This window comes from Trachinotus anak, unplaced genomic scaffold (genome assembly GCF_046630095.1).
Source record: "Trachinotus anak isolate AG129_WGS33_773 ecotype Australia unplaced genomic scaffold, CSIRO_AGI_Tana_v1 ptg000031l, whole genome shotgun sequence".
NCBI lineage: Eukaryota > Metazoa > Chordata > Actinopteri > Carangiformes > Carangidae > Trachinotus > Trachinotus anak.
Window position 1 is genome coordinate 25,657 of NW_027273882.1, and position 17,479 is coordinate 43,135.

The following is a 17,479-nucleotide window of genomic DNA, read 5'->3' on the forward strand; positions in this document are numbered from 1 at the left end:
AAGTGCTACTTCTCATGAGGAGTAAACCAATGTTCATGTGTAAAGTTGGTGAAATACCCCTTTAACAATGGCCTTATTGTAATTTGTTTTATTAAACCAACTGAAAATACTTTAAATCTTGTAAATGTAAAACTCCTAGATCCTAAGTCGAGTTTCAGCAACGGACAGAACAAATGAGGTTCATTTAATTTAATTTAGCTAAACAATATTTTTTGAAAACAGGCCTTTACTTAAAGGTCTGACGTGTCCCAGATTTTCCCCTTTTCAGCTTCGCTGCCACACAAAGGTGTGAATGCTGGTTTTGAGCGTTTTGCGTTCTGCCAAGAACTAAATCCTGAGCAAATCATTCAACACTTGTGCTTTCTGGCATGTAAGAGGAGAACATAAAGATATCGAACAAAGAACAAAACATCCACTTCAGCAGATTAAATCCCAAAATATTGGTACCGTCTTTTAAAACATCAATCACCCCCTCACAGAGTGACATGCGTTATGTAACTTCTGTAATATGAGCCTCTGTTGTCCCTGCATAATGCCTGTGGTGTGAAATCCTATAAAATGTCAATATGCTTGTTCACCAACGTTGCCAAGACGAATTCCCATATATTCACTTTCTGATTATGCAAAATCTAATTCAGATTCTTAGAGGGGGTAGGAGGAGAAGAGATATAAAAGAGGAGGGAGAGCATTAAAGTATGAAGCTATTATTTTTCCTGTTTGTGTATGTGTGTAGGTGTGTGAGATGGATATCTGTGGGTGGCTTATGCATCAGGTATTTTTATTTTGTTTCGCTGTTTTTTTTTTTTCTCCATTTTTACATATATTTGTCTGGTGTATGAATGAGAGATTGTGCATACTTGGGAAGATGAGTGATTACAGAAGTAGAGAAGGGCATGAAGGGCGAGGGGAAAAGAAATGGTGAAAAGCAAAGAGGAGGGATATGGATTAGACTGATGGGGGGGAAAAAAAGATGGAGAACCAAAAAAAAAAAAAAAAAAAATGCTGGTGATGTTTGGGTGGAGGAGGTTGGCAGGGCGAGGAAATAGAGAAGGAGAGGCTTGTTGTCAGCATGTAAATTACAAGCACCTTGGCAGCCTAGAGACTGTGGCATTTGCAAATTATCTGAATATTGTGACCCAGTCTTGCGGCTCTTGATTAATGATATCTAAAATGTGCTCTGAAACATATGCAGCCGGTAAAAAAAAAAAAAAAGGAAAAAAAAAAAAACGCCAGAAACTAATTACTATCCCAATAAAGTAACACACCACTGCGCTGTGATAATTCTGTAGATGTAAATAATTAAAATACGCTATCAAACGGACTTTCACAATTATCTGGAAACTTCATTGCACAAGTTAAAGTGCACTAAAATACATGCTCCACACTGTGTGATGAATCATGTGCACTCAGTACTGAAATAGACCACAGATAGAACAGCCTGAAATGTATTCAGTCTTTTGCTTTAGAGAAATATAACCAGAGGCTGGAGAAAAAAGCTGCACATGTATACGCATGCTGAATGTTTTACGATTAAAGACCGAGCTCGCGTTCTTCAAAAACAATACTCACACGCCCATATTTAAATTGAAATAGTTGCTGTAATTGTTTTGTCTGTTCTTACCGGCCGTGAAGAGACTCTGTCTAAATTCAGGTAGGTACAGAACCAACCAAAGTTTCAGTCTTTTAAGTAAAACATCAAGTCTTTTTGTTGCTGTCACTTTATAGTATGTGAGTATGTCAAAACACAAAGTAAAGGACAACAGAGGAATCTCACTGTAGAGCAGGAGGAACAATTAGAGCGACCAAAAATGATTTCAGTCTAAATATGAGCATGAGTATTGTTTTTAGACAGTCTTAATCCTTTAAATTCCTACAAAAAGAACAGACATACAAACTAAACTAACTAAACAAAACACTACATGCTCATAGAACAATATGTATGTTGTTGTATGTTTTATTTGATTTTAGTTTGGTTTAATTGCTTCAGTTTATAGTTCAACTCTCTTAAACATAAGCTAAAATAAGAAAAAGAGACAATCAATTAAGATGAGTGATGAATGAGGTGGTGTCAAATCCAAAATGAGACACAGCTTAAATTAAAAAAAAAAAAAAAAAAAAGAAAAAAAAATGACAGGGATAGGACAAGCAAGGAAATGCAGCAGAATCTTTAATTAGAAAAGACTCCAGTACCTTCTCCAGCTGTGCGTTCTGTTTAGACTTGTAAAGGACCTCCCCCACAGCCACGAACACTGACAGCACCAGCCCCGCAGCCAGCACGATGAAAATCCCACCGATGTTCTGCACCCCCAGAGCGCTGGCCTCTTTGCTCTCCTCCTCGGGACAGCCGTTCCCTCGCCACCACTTCTCCTTCATCATGTGCAGCTTCCCTTCCTCCTGCAGCTGCAGAATGGCTATTGTGATCTTATCTCTGTATGGAGAGCCTGTGGGGACAAAAATGCAACATGAGACCGGTGGACATGGGTACTGGCAAAATACAAAAAAAAAAAAGAAAAAAAGAACAGATTATGTTTAGGAGGGAAGCCATGATATCAGATTTTTTTGTTACATGGTTATTGTGGCCAAAAGAAACTATGATAACGATATAATCGTAACGTCTATACAAAATTTGAAAAAAAAAAAAAAAAAAAATGCTATCATTCAAATTCTTTAACTTTGTTTATTGTATGTTTTTGTCTCCTTTTTAACTAATGAATTAGACTCATATACGAATCCAGAGAGTCTGTGAAAAGGCAACCAGATGAAGTGATAAACAAAAGATCCACAAGGCCGAACATCACAATATCATGTGCATATATAACCACTGGTGGTGGGTGTATGAAACATGTGATCATATAACCTGTCATGTTATTGTTTGCTGCTTAGAGGGAGTTTTTTTGTAAGTCCTTCCTCAAATCCCACTAATCCCTATATTCACAGAGTGAGTCCAGAATCCTCACTCATCTCTGCAGTGTGTGAATTATAACGCACGGGGAGTTGGCAACAAGCACTTGGCTTTGTGTAGCCGAGCTGCTGTTGATTCTGATGAATTAGCTGCTGTTTGCACACGCTCCTGTGCACCATAAATGGAGCACATAAACAGGCGAAGCGCAGCAGCCCAGTGGGGTGTACGTTACATGGGTGCATATGTGTTTGGGATTATATGTGTGTATTGGAGATAGGGTTTCTCTATCAATGTGTTTTTATACATGTTGATTTCATGGTGAGTGAAAGAACCTAAATCCAGAGACAGTAGGAAGACGCCAGAATTAGTGACAAGGCATTAAGGCGCAGTGGGTGCTAGCGTGATCAAAGGAGGAGTAATCGTTGCAGAGTACCCGAGTGGGGTCGTGTTCCTCTCCCTTCCACAGCATGTTTGACACAACGCACGGCCGATCGAGGCGCAGCACAGACACACACGCTCTGCCCCAACCAGGCCGAGAAAGATTAATACTTACTGTGAGCGTTCATGTTTCATTTATGAACTGCTTTGAAAGCTTGTTAGTGTATTTATGTGATTACAGAAATCATACGTAATGAAGCCTGGTGGTACATTTCAATTTCTATTTAAGGCGTTTTGGCTCATGTGCTTACTCAGAGCGACTTAAAAAGAGATGAAACAGCAGTAAAAGATGAAATTTTTATAATGGCAGCATAATAGAAATCATTTTACAAACATGGGAACATTTTGTGCTAAAGACCTGAATCTGGCTGCAGGTAGCAGGTAGCATCACTTTGTCTGCTGCTCTCATACAGTTTTGGCTGTCAGCCCCTGTAGTTGATTCCCTCTCTGTCTCATCTATCATTTATCTGTTGCCATCCATCATCCTTTCATCTCAGAGTCTCTGTGTACTTTGTACTGACAAAAGGGACATTAATACAAAAAACTGGAAAAATACATAGAATGGCACTGATTTTTGAACAGCCTATCTGTGTTCACTAAAAAACCTTGTATTTTTGAGAGTTTATGTGTGTGTGTGTGTGTCTGTGTGTGTCTGTGTGTGTGTGTGAGTACATGCAGTTTCCTTTTCTTTTCTTAATGATGTGCACGGTTTGAGGTAATAACATAAAGCAAAAATGTGCATTCTGTACAGCAGGTATGTGGTGCTTTGTATGTTTGTGTGTATATATATATATATATATATACACACACACACACACACACACACACACACACACACACAGATATATATATACACATACATGTGTGCATGTGCATGTGAAAAGCATATGCTTGCTTCATTTGAAGATGAGAGATCTATCAAGTATCTGAGTTCCCCTGATTCTGGCTCCCCTCATATTTCAAATGATTAATGATGGCCTAACAAAGCAGGCCTTGGATAAATGCTAATAGGATGGGTCCTTTGAGAGGAGGATATGGAGAGCGGGGCCTGGGCGAATGGAAAAGCACTGTGCTTGACACACTGTGCATACACAACTACCTGACAGATGTTCAACACCAGAAGACATCCATCACTCCCACACTGTCTGGCTTCTAGTATTAATGTGATCACAGTTTAACTCGATGGCTGCAGATGACGCATTTGCGTTTTGGGAAAAGGACGTGTGAAAACCGACAAGCGCTAAAAGGTTAAGACTTATTATACGACTTGCTCTGGTTTACTGCCGTAACAGCCCCACAGGGAGTGAGCTGCTAAACAGTGCTCAGCGGGGGCAAAAGTTATAGGCTAAGAGGTCTTCATAGGGTTTGGGACAAGGACACAAGGAGAAAGCAACAATCTGCAGAAAAGAAAATATTCCTCCTCTTCGCAGACGACTGCTGGCATGAAAACAGAGCTCACTTTGAACTAATAAAGTAATTATCTCTAGACCTCTTCTATCACAGAGGAAACATTTTACAGGCTATAATCAGCTTTATTTCTGAAATACTGAGCAATGAACATCAGGATTAGAGATTGAAATGAGTAAGTGGGCAGTAATAACTTTGAAAGCGGACATTTTAAATCATGCATTTCAACCACTTATCGCTGAATTAAAATGATTTGGGTTATATTTTGTAGTCATATATTTGATACACTGTGTTGGCACATGAATGAAAAGAGAACTGATCCACGGACTCTGTGTCCATCTCAAGGGCATCAGTGTAAGTACTTCTGCACTTATGGAGCCACAGCGGGACTATATTTCACAACATCATCTCAGCTTTGTTACAGCTGCGGCAATCACGGCATCCCTGCAGATCTATAACTGCCTCATACCCATCAGCTGCGGCCGGCTCCAGATGTGGATGGGCAGAAATTAATCCTCCATATTTTGATGGCCTTCCTATCACTGATGATAGATGTGGCCATTATAGTGGGTCGCAGTGCTCTCCCTGGCCTCGTCATGACCACTCTAACCTCCGCGACACCGGGGCTGGAACCATCACCAGCTTTCAGCCAGGGTCCCCAGGAATGCCAGGGTTGTGAGCTGTACGTTTATTAACCCTGACATATGTTCTGAATACAACAAAACTGTTGGCGGAAAATATTTGATTCATGATATAATTTTCTAAAATGTCAAATAAAAAACAAAAACTGTGGTTTTGATGGTTTTAGCTCATCTGCTTCATCATAGGGTAATGGCCCTTTAAAATGTCAGAACAATAATTCCTGACAGGAGCTGGGTCAAACAAGCAGTTTAAAACAGTTCTTAGTGCTCGTTTTATACTTTCTGAAGTGGTTTGTTGTTGTGGTTTTATGCTCAGACACAATTCAGGTGGTGTCAAGTAACTCACAGGGAATTGCACTAAATTGACTTTTGGGTTGCTTTCTGCGATTGTTTCACTGTCTTGCACTCATCATCTTGCCTTGCATGACCCCAAAGTCGGCTAGAACACACCATTAAAAGTATTTGTGAACATTGTTTAACCCAGGTTTGCTTCTCTACTCTGTAAATAATCCTGGGAGAAACTCATTATGGGCAGAAAAAAAAGGCAGATCTCGAAGGGTGCCTGTTTTTCGAGCCTTGGGCACATTTTCACCTTATCCATAAATTCAACCTCTTCAGCCATTTGCTTTTCATTAAGCTAAACCTTTTACACTTCACTCTGTCGAACCATTATACCCATGACCCCATCAATAAAGGTCAAACTTTCCATTCTCGGAGCTTATCCATCATCCACAGTATATACCTTTATCTGTCACATAGTATCTGCAGTATTTCTCTCTGACCTACAGCTATTCAGACATTTTACAACACAGCAGGCAACACAGAGGTGTATAGAGGTTTGAGGTCATTTACCCATAGGTGTTCCCACTCCATAAGCTTTGGAGTCTATGAGGCCTCCGATCTGTGTGAGGTTGCAGTTGCGCTGGGTGACAAACTCGATGGTGGTGGACTCCATGAGGAAGGCGTAGTCCGAGGTCAGCACGCGCTGGATGCCCTCCTCCACGTTCTTCACCATCACAGATTGCCTCCTGCTGTTCATGAATTCCCACATCTTGTCATAGGTGGAGATTTTTGTCTTCTGCAAAGTCACCAGAGATAAGGAAAAGGAATGAGACTGGAGGCAGCATTAGGAAAAAAATAAATTCTGATGTTATGATGCAGTTAGCAAATTTGAGAAACAAATGATATAAATATCTGCATATATTTATATTTATTTATAAGAAAGGCATTTAAAGATATAATGATGAAAAACTTTTTTTTAGGCTATTTGTGGTTGGCATTTTTTCAGCAATAGCAATTATTAACTGAACATTTCCGACTGCCGCTGCTTCATGCACAAAGTGTTGAACTAGTGAAACACAGGGTGACTTTTATTGTGAAAGAAATGCAATTTAATTTTTAAAATCCATCTACTGAAACCAGACATGGTTATTTTCAGCATTTCTTTGAGACTGTGTCAATTTGAAATATTGCAGGGGTTACAGGAACAAGAGGGAGCAGCAACACTGAGTTGTTAGATGAGAATTGAGGCGATGCACAACTCCAACTTCTCAGAAAGGTAATCAACTCCAAAGCGCAGCGGGGTGCTTTTGTGTTGAAAACTACTTGCACAGTGTGCGGAATGAAATCAGACTGCAGTCGCAATTATTGTTGACTGATTCCTTGATTAAAACAACACGACTTTGTCTGGCTGCACTGTAAACAGACAGAAGTGACAAAGAAAAGCTTCCTCATAAAACTGCTCGAGGCGCCCAGCTCAGCTACCTTGAAGAAGGTCATGGTGGCTCCGTCCTCCACCACCCCGTACAGGATTTTAGTTTGTTTGGCCAGGTCATCGGCTGAGTCTATGGGCGACTCCATCCTCTCCACAGTGAGGAAGGCAGCCAGGTTGGCCGTGTACGAGGAGATGATGATGAGGGTGAAGAACCACCAGATGCCTCCCACTATTCGAGTCGACAGGGCCTTGGGCATGAGCTCTGAGCCTGGTGTGAGGGAGGTGGCAGGGGTGAATGTTACACTGCAAAATACATTAATCTCAACATGTCCTTATTATGATTCTAATCTTGTATCTATTGTGATGATGTCAAAAACAAGATAAGATCAGTTCCTTTAACAGCTTCATAAAAAAAGAAAAAAAAAAAAAAAAAAAATTCGGCTTATTTCAAGAACTCTTCAAGTTTTTTCAGCTGAGGCAGGTGCGCCACTCACTTGGAGATGAAATCACTCGAGAGAGCTCTCAAAACAAGATGATTGTTGGATTTCAAACAAGTGAAATTATCTTGTCTGAGTCACAAGTGAGTGCTTTAAATAATGCAAGAGACACAGAAAAGTGCTATTTAAAATGTCCCCCGAGGACGAGAGGTTTGCATAAAATCAATGCGATCAAATAAACACATTCAATATCGATCATTCAGAGCAGTGTGGAGAAGTGACGGGCTGTTTGGGCCAGAGAGTCATGTACCCAAGGTAACCTCACATCCTGACTCCACACCCCACTGATCTCTAGGTGCTGATGGGCCAAGGGCAAGAGGAGAGGACACTGGGTATTACAGCGTTATCATGACTGCGATAAAGAGCTGCATATCATTTAAAAAAAAAAAACAACTCAGAAGTGATGCTGTTTGAGCTGCTGCTGATAAAACATTGATGTATATTTGTGTAAATCATAATCTCTAAATCAGGGTTTTTAACGCGAAGGAAAATTGATTTTACTCAAGTGGTGTGAGGGCTGTTCAAATCTATCCCGCTCATATACATGTCTCATATACTCCTCTAGTGTAGGTTTATTCTATTCTATGTCCCCATGAGCTATGCTGATTAAATTAAAAAACCATTACATGCACATTTACTCCAAGTTCTGTCTGGACCCCCAGAGGTCTCTCTGTTGCCGCTGGCTTGTATAAAACAACCAATTCCTCAGAGACAGTGGGATATAGAGAGCTCCAGCTCCACAGAGCAACAGCAGCCACAGGCTGAGGCAACTACCTTGCTGCATGAGAGCCCCAACTCCAAACCAGAAACTATTGAGCAGCGTAAAATTGTTTTCCACTACGTCTGAGTCGGGGTTGCATGGATGCGGGTTGTACCACTCATAAGGGCTAAACCTATAAAGGAGAGAGAGCACAGAGACAGATATGTCAGCACAAAGCAAAGAACAGTGTGTACCCTGGTGCAGATTAAACAACAGATAAAACATCCATTTTGAAACACAGTGAGCAGGAACAAAGGGAATGTAAATGTGTAGGAATCCTGTGTTGTGGCCTCAGGGTCAGAGCTTCTGCTGAGACCAAAGCAAATCATTCAAGCTTTTGCTGAGATCAACTTATTGGCATATTCAAATGCCATCAGTTTATTGTGAGAACAGATCAATAGGCTGGAATAACACTGTCACTGGTGATAATGTCCAAGTACGTGATGATCTTTGGAGCTCATTTGGATTCACTGACTCAGGAGCCTTTATGTGTTCCCCCCCAGCAACTGCAATCACCATTACTTTGTAGACGCAATATCCTCCTTTTTTTTTTCCTTCTCGTTTCCCAGCAGCCTACCTCCATTCTTCCTCTCCGTTGCCGCCTTTTCTCACATTCCCTTCACACCTTAATCTCAGTTCGCTACCCTGCACCATTCCCACCCCAACAACCCACACCTCATTTTTTTTTTCCAGATTACCTTTCCTCCCCTATGAACCTCCTTCTTTCAACCCCCCCATCCTCCTGCTGCCTGCCTCAGCTTATTGTCACCGTCTTCAGGTCAGCTGTGGACATTTCTCATTTATTATCCTAAGCAAAAGTGGCATGGCATTAGCGCGGGGTGATTGGGTTAGCGTTAAGCATCAGGAACTGATTGAGTTTGTGCTGAAGTGGTTGATAGAAGGAACATTGCTTATGCAGAGTTGAGGGCCCCATCACATAAGGCTGCTTAGGAACCCCCCCCACCCCCCTCTCCAACATGCTGCATGCTAATAAGCCTGAGGGCCGGGTCTTAAGGGTTCAGATGGCACTGCAGTGTGGTGCTATTTGTCAGCTCCAGCTTTTAGAGACGCACAGATTATAGGATGGCTGTTTAATGGTGGCACTTTTTACCGCACAGCGCGACTTCTGTAGATCTACATGCAGATATGTCATCTGATCGCTATTTGTTGTTGTTGCAACAGCCTAATTAACGGTCTTATTCTACAAGCGTTGTGAATGCGGCAACATTTTTGTCATATTGCTCTTCCTTTACAGCTATTTTCTACGCTGTCCCCTTGAGAATCATCTACGTGGTCATGGCTGTGATGACACACTATAATTCTTCCTGTCAACCCCATCAGGATGCCTGATTTACTGGAATGTCAATGAGCTCTGTCTCCTTGGAACCACAGGCAACTGAAACGGCACAATGGCCTTGTGGAGCTGTACATAATGCAGTGTGCGCACTCGCGTGTGTCTGTATGTGTGTACGTTTACATGCCTGTGTGTATCAAAGCCTCTGGCCCATGAGCGTTTGCCCATGCGCCTTAGCGAGCTGTGTGGGAGTGGATTTCTCTGCGGTAGCGACTGTATTTGCACTGGCTCAATCAGATCTCAAAGTCAAATATTTTCAGGTTTGATTTATTCATGTTGTTGTTCACAGATGCTACATATAGTGTTTAGCTGTTGCCTGAGGCTAACTGTGGGCGCCATCAGATATGTGCCTCTGGTATCATAGAGGGTTTCAATCTATACAACACGCACTTGGATTGTGTTTGTTTCTCTCAGTGTCTACATGTGTATTTTGCATGTACCAGACCCGACAGCTCCTCTGTATGACCTTTGCCTGCAGCCAGCCTGTATTCCTGCGGGCCGTGTACTGCACACTGATCACCAGGAAGAAGGGGATGTGGAACATGCAGACGTAAGGTCACCTCCTCACACCGAGCACGAGGGACATGTCGAATTGCACACAGAATTCTAAAAAGATTCTTCCCCCCTCTCTCTCGTTCTGCCTGCCCCTCTCCTGCTCCTCTTCCCCTTCACACGTCCCCGGCCACAATAATACAAGGCGCTCCCTCCATTAACTGTCTGTTGGATTCAATTACTCTGGCTGGCTTTATAGATCTGTTGCCTTTCTTCTCTCGGGCCAAGTGAAGAGGCTGTATGGGGGGGGGGGGGTGTTAAAATCACAGGCGTCTGGGACTTGGACCACAAAACTGCAACAGCCTGTAACTATATGTAAACATGTTATAATGGAATTTATATCTTCCACTCCACTTGGCAGGTAGATGTCCTCTACTTTGGAAAAAGTTTCTATGATCTGAAAGAAGGCCATTTGTTTTGTTAATAAAGAGAGGAATCAATTCATCCACAAGCAGAGCGGGAAGGAAGCACCGAGTGAAATGTATTTTTCTGTAGCTTGAAGTGAGATCGCTTATTTAGCCAGAAAAGAAAAAAGTGTGTATGTGTGTGGGAAGTGGTTCAAAGACGCTGCGAATCCCTGGTGAGATTGAGGTGTTTAGTGTTTTATTGCGCAAAACCGAGACTTCATAAGCTCACTCCACTCCACTCTATTTGTAGGGGATTAAAGAAAATAATATACTCTGCATTTGGGGAATTGGCCAATCAATCGCTGGTCGTGCAATCAATACTACAATTATGAAAGAACCAGCTCAGTGAACTGTGGAGAAATACTGTTCTCCAGATTTAAACTTTGCTGAACAGTTTTTGGCCACACAGTGTTGTGAGGACAAGCACTATTTATTGCCATGGTGTGCAGAAAGGCACAATTGCATGCACGCAGACCAGAGCATTATAATTTAATAAAAGTAACAAGGCCATTTCATTACAACCAGAAGAATATCAATAGAATTGCATGCTAATCACTTACCCTGACAAACCGTGGAAACAAAAAGGGCTATGGGTATAATTTGCATATTCTGAGCTAACTTAGGTGACAGTTGCTGCTTTCCTCTCATGTGATCATTGTGCCGGTAACATTTCTGATGGAATGTGCATTAAACCCAAACCTCTCAGGATCAAAGGGGAAGAAGAGGAGCCCTGGGGTTAACACACATCTTTCTACATCGTTCATGCATCTGTGGTCTTGGGGGGAGGTGGGTAGGTGGGTGAGTGGGGTTGATCAAGATATTGTAAGAATTGTACTTGTACAATGTTGGCATTGTACTCGGACATTTCTTACAGCTGGTTAAGAGACACATAACGGGGGGCTGGATTTACAGTTGCTGGTGCCTGTGCGTAGGCGCCTGGAATAGTGTGAGAAATTAAGACTCATACCAGCGTTTTTCCTAATTGCTGTAGCTCATTTCTCTGTTTTCTTTTCCTCTAAACTGCTTCATCATTGCATGATAGTAAGACTAAAGCAATCTCTACGATTTAATTTGAATTTTTAAGTAATTTGGACAGAAAGAAAGTATCTAAAAACCAATGGTGTACTTTGGAAAATGATCAACAGTAAGCAAATGTAAAAACATTTGTATGATCTTTTATAGTAACGTATTTGCTGCAGATTTGATATTCTTTTGTTGTAGACCACATCTACATCACTGAAATCACCTAAGAATAAAGAGGCATGCACTGCATCTTGCAGGAGTGTTTTTTTTTTCAGCAGTCAGAGCTTGATGATTTTCAGCGAATGAATGACCCTCTTCAGGCCCAGAGGGAGCAACTGCTACGTTGGTGAAAGCAGGAAAACAGGTAGGTAAGGAGGAAGGAGGAGAGGACGGAGGACGGGAGAGGGAGGGTTGACATGTTACCTGGCTATGACAAACAGCACACAACTGACACCCAAGCAAGCCAGCAGAATATACATCCAGATATCGGGTGAGAGGGGGTTGAGGAAGGAAAAGACCCCGGGGTTGGTCCCGTTGGGCTTGCGGTACAGGATACTTATCCCCAGCGTCATGAAGGGCTTGGAGAAGTCGATGACCTTCTCTCTGACATACGTGATGGCCAGAGGCGCCACTGCCAGGTCTGCTTTCTGCAATGAGATAACAAACACCAATGAAAAAAAAAAATAATCGAATTAACATCTGATTTCTGTCAACAGCTGGTCTGATCAATATGTACAGGAGGAAGAGGCATGACAGAGGAGAGGAAATAGTCAGGGTCATTAGTTCAGCTAGATTAGCAGGTGGGAGGCTGGGGAGGTTTTGAGGAAATTGCAGGTTATATGTTTAATCCTTCTTATGTGGTGTCAAAGGTGAGTCACTGAGGCAACAATCTTGGGATTAGATTAATCTGTGACGAATTAACCCTCTGTCCCCTTGAACGTAAGATTAGCCTTTTTTGGTGCTGGCTCTGAAGTATTTTTGCATAACACCTTGAAGACATAACCTACTCATCCACATTCTGGTGTTTCAGTGGATTTTTTCCTCACATATTCTGCTCAAGATATTTGAGATTCTGTAGACGGCATGGCATTTTCTGGTCTTTGTCTGCCGGCTCTTGCTGCTTCTGTTAACTTAAGAAAACTACCATTCATTTTGGTGGAAAGTAAAACACACAATTTCCCATGTGCTAAAGGATCTTTACTGCCTAAATTTCTATCTTATCAAGTCATTTCTGTATATATTTGAGTCCTAGCTTATTATCTCAAAGGGACTATTTGTATGTTTTGAATCGTGCTTCTCTGCCGATACTGTGTCGTGGTGATTGTCGCTTGACAAGAGCTTCAGAAATCGTTGTCTTTATAATACAAGAGGTTGTAATCCACTCTCCGAGCAGCGCTACGTCTTCAGGGCAGATTGGAGGCAACAGTGAGCTGCTATCAGAAAGTGACAAGACTGACTGGGGGTCGGGGCCAGCTGGTTAGCATGCTAACTTCAGTGGAAGAAAAGATGTGATAGAGAGAGGAGTTAGCACTGGTTTTTGCTTTCCTCCGTAACTCTTGGGGAGTAAAGGAATACATTTTTTTTATTATTTTACCATGCGCAGCTTTGTTGTTTGTTGACTCACATGATCCATGAGCTCCCGCACCATGCCGTTCCATTGACCTGTGCTCTCATCCAGCGCGCCATACTTCCCATCTTCAACTAATCGCACCTCATAGCGGAAACCCAGGATGGCAGAGAGCTCCCTTAGCAGGTCAATACAGTAGCCTTCGAAACGGTCGTTCCCATACAGAGGCTTGTCTGACTTCTTAAACATCACATATGGTTCCTCCTGTACAGAAAAAAATAGAAGTGCAGAAGTCAGTGTGTTTGGTATTAGATAAATAGTTTTTTTTAATTCTGTGTGTATTTGTTGACTGTGTATGTATGTGCTCATGTTTTCATTTGGTTGTGCCTACCAGTATGGTGGATACACGCAGGGATTTGTTAGCCAGAGAGTCGGTGATGTTGGATGTCTTGCTTTTGTGAGTCTCTGTCATATTCAGACCGCTGGGAGGATCCCATGTTCCAATCTGTTGAAACAGTTCAGTGTCAAGTTCATATCACCTTGTCTTTTCTACAGAGGGGAAATAAGATACTCTGAAGCATCCAGACCTCCAACAGTTTGTTATTTAAGACTCAGAAGCCAGACAGCATCAATGACACCAATGAGTGACACACCTTTTCCAGCCCCTCTTCCTTCAGACTGATGACATCCAGGTCAAAATCTGTTCTCAGTCCATTGGTCTTGTTGAAGAGAACACGTCCTGTCAAACCATCCCAGTGAGCCTGCAGACAGTAATATACAGCATAATAAACTAAAATCTTCAGCTCTCAGCACAGTCATTCCATTAACCTTAAGGTATCGTCTTTCTCAACAATATCAGTCCAACCTCTAACCATAAAATTTTTTTTTCTGTCCCAATTATGAATGCTGGCTGGCTCTCTCCTCACCGTCTATCTCAACAACATAACAAGAAACAATAAAGCGGCGAGAATAGACGCAAGTTTGACAGGTAAGACTTCATTATGCATGTGGTTCATTGTGCTTGAAGTTTCACTTCAAAGCCATTGGAGGAACAGACGGGCATGGAGAGCGACAGCAGACACAGGAGGGGGAGGAAGCGCCAGCTACCACAATGGCTCATTCCGAAAATTACCTGCAATGATACTATCCAGAGAGCTTTGTAGAACAAAGCAAATGGCTGACCCTGACTCGAGTTAAGGAGACACACAGTGGCTTTGATATAAACACGAGTGGAGATATGCAGGGAGAAAAAGCAGGAGGAAGAGAATGAAAGATCACAAAAAGCATGTCGTTACTGTGGATAATGCAGCAGTTATTTAGATTACAGTTTGATGAAGATTTGTGAGAGTGTTAAAATTGGGCGATAAACTTGTTTGGGATGTTTATATGAGTTTTATCATGATCACACTTTTCTACAAGAGAAGAAACGGTTGCTGTGAAAACCACTCTCATCACACTCATAATGTGCAATAAAGTTCAATAAAAGCATTTCAGTGATTTACAAGGGAAATGCTTGCAAACACGTGATTGCACTGATCAATGTAACACAACAGAGCTGTAGGGTTCAGCAAATTCTACAGGTCAGAGGTCAAGACAGAGTGCTCGTTGACAGCCGTGATGTACCTCTTTGATGAGGCCGATGAAACGCCCTCCGAAGCGCCACGGCTTGTGGCGATTACACTGCAGAGAGCTGACAGTGATCTGCTGCGATTGCTGCACTGCCACCGCCACCACATGCACTGCGTCATACATCAGCGCTGCATCCGTCTGCAAACAGGAAGGTGATATTATTAGACGTTTTTATAACACCTGTCGATACATCTCTCCACCTGACCTTTAATCCCTCCATTTGCTCACCTGCGGAGGGACATAAGGAAGTGTGTGAAGTCTCGGGTGACTTGCTTTACACTTTGGTCGGGAAAAGAGAACATAAATTAGAAGTAATGCCAGCAGTAAATGCCCTGCACAAATGGCACCGTGTCTCAGCCTGTTAGTAAAAAATACCCGACCACTGTCTGAAGCAATGCGAAAGCTCCGCCAGGGAGAGTCTCTCAGAGGAAGGCCAGCCTGTCAGTGTGAAGACTAATGGTTCCTGATGGGTGTGCCTGCTCCCCAGAGAAGGGGGGAACGCAAAACAGGCACCAGTGCAGATGGGACAATTCTGACTGGCACACTTGGTGTAACATGCTAAACACACACACAGACACACACAAAACATAGCTGGGATACATGGTGGGTGATCATCCATTAACCCTAGTAATAAGTCATCAAAAGGAGTAAATGCTCAAGCTCAGAGTTCACACGCTGACAGGCTGAGATTTATCTTTAGCACTCCACCACACTTGGCACACTCGATTTCCTTATCCACATTTACTCAGATCAACACATTACAGCTCAGCTCAGATCCTCTTTTCATGGTCCCACACAGGCTGAAATACACTGTGGTGATCTTATTTGACAAGTCCTGGATGACCAACCTGCAAGTATGAAAAATGACTTTGAGACCACAAAGTATCTGCAGCTATAGGGTCTTTGTGGATGTACAGGCTGTCGGAGAGAATGAGCCGTGCTTCATCAAAGCAGCAGACGACTGACTGCAGACCGCTGCTTAGCGCGTATCAGTTCCCTGTGTTTGCCTCTATAGGGGCAGTGAAGCATCTATGCCATCCACGTGGGAGAAAAGGGGCAAGAACTATGCTTCATGTACAATTTACTCAAACCTTATTTACGGTGACAGGCCAATTAAAGAAATAAATCTCACATCCAACAGTGAGGAGGGAGGAAACTCAAGATAGAGAAAGTAGGGAGAGTTTATGTGTGGTTGCGGCAGTGGGTGCGGTAGTTTGTCCCCCAGTTCTTCTGTGCTTTTGGAGTTGGTGGCTGCTGATGTCAAAGGCAGCAGCAGATCAGAGGATGGGAGAGCAATCTCTGCACTCTTTCATCCCCACTGCTTCCCTGGGAAAGGGAACAGCTAGTGCCATATCTGCTCTCCCAGTGCCGACAGAGAGAGAGAGAGAGAGAGAGAGAGAGAGAGAGAGAGAGAGAGAGAGAGAGAGAGAGAGAGAGAGAGAGAGAGAGAGAGAGAGAGAGAGAGTGAGAGTGTGTGTGTGTGTGTGTGTGTGTGTGTGTGTGTGTGTGTGTGTGTGTGTGTGTGTGTGTGTGTGTGTGTGTGTGGTGGTGTTCATGGCAAATGCTGATTAGGAAAAGAGTCTGCCATTCCACTAATCTATTTCTTGAATAGAGAGAATAGAGAGGAGGATTTTTTTTTTTTTTTTTATACACAGCCAATATCCAAACACTATTTTCTCCACTGAAGGGAAAGTTCATCATGTCCAATCATCCAATTATTGTGTTACCAGCTACATTATGTACAAAGACATGCTGTAGGATTGAATCAAGGTTTTTCTTTTTTTTTTTTATATCCCCCTCTCTCTCCGGATGCATTTTCAAAAAACAGCTCGGCCTGAATTCAGAAAAGTTGCAACAATCACATTCAGTTTCAGTCCACTGCTTTCCATTTCAAAAGTACATGATACATTTTGAACTCATTTATTCAACAAATTCTTTTTGTGATTGATTTCAGTTTGGCTGTGGCATGGTTGAATTCATGCAATTCAAAAAAAAAAAAAAAAAAACCTGCCTGCTTCTACTGATCTTTTTTTTTCCTTCATGAATATCTCTGCACTTCAGTTTTGCTTCTGACCTTTTCACTTTTCCTCCAACAACCTTGACTTTTTTCATCCATATTCAATCAATATCACATTCCTATTCTACTAGCTGAATGACTTTATGACTTTATGACTTTATTCATTTGGGTCAAAGTACAGTAAGCCCTGCATTTTCCAACAAATCATTGTTGCTATAAATATATTCTCTGAAGAACACTTCAGGAAAGAAACAATCTGACAACGTGTTTGCAAAAAACAGACAATGTCTTAAAGATCTGCTTGGAAGTTTATTTTTACCTTTCTTTTCATACCGAATTATGCCCCGGTATAAAATCCAGCTGGGATATTTTAGCACAGCCTTGATGTGTGACAGAAGGCTGATAATTCATTTCATAAAAGCTTAACAGATATTATGTGGTATATTTGACTTCAAGAAATGCAGGGTGTCGAACTGTTTCCTTTTTTCCCTAAATATATGTGGCACAAAGAGTATCCATATCCAATTGTTTATTCCACTTCTTATTAAGTTGGATTTTGCATCAAAATACA

At 42.1% G+C, this 17,479-nt stretch overlaps 1 protein-coding gene across 2 annotated transcripts in view; it reads right to left on the bottom strand.

Moving 5' to 3' along the window:
* LOC139612332 (glutamate receptor ionotropic, kainate 2-like) overlaps positions 1–17,479 on the bottom strand; it is a 59,443-nt gene that overhangs the window by 4,158 nt on the left and 37,806 nt on the right. For both annotated transcript variants that reach the window (XM_071467816.1, XM_071467817.1), the window contains exons 7-15: positions 14,886–15,029; positions 13,916–14,023; positions 13,654–13,767; positions 13,320–13,526; positions 12,119–12,342; positions 8,374–8,492; positions 7,153–7,370; positions 6,241–6,466; positions 2,191–2,441 (exon numbers count right to left, since the gene is read on the bottom strand). In XM_071467816.1, coding sequence (XP_071323917.1) covers positions 2,191–2,441; positions 6,241–6,466; positions 7,153–7,370; positions 8,374–8,492; positions 12,119–12,342; positions 13,320–13,526; positions 13,654–13,767; positions 13,916–14,023; positions 14,886–15,029 — 1,611 coding nt within the window. The remainder of the gene's footprint in view (positions 1–2,190; positions 2,442–6,240; positions 6,467–7,152; positions 7,371–8,373; positions 8,493–12,118; positions 12,343–13,319; positions 13,527–13,653; positions 13,768–13,915; positions 14,024–14,885; positions 15,030–17,479) is intronic.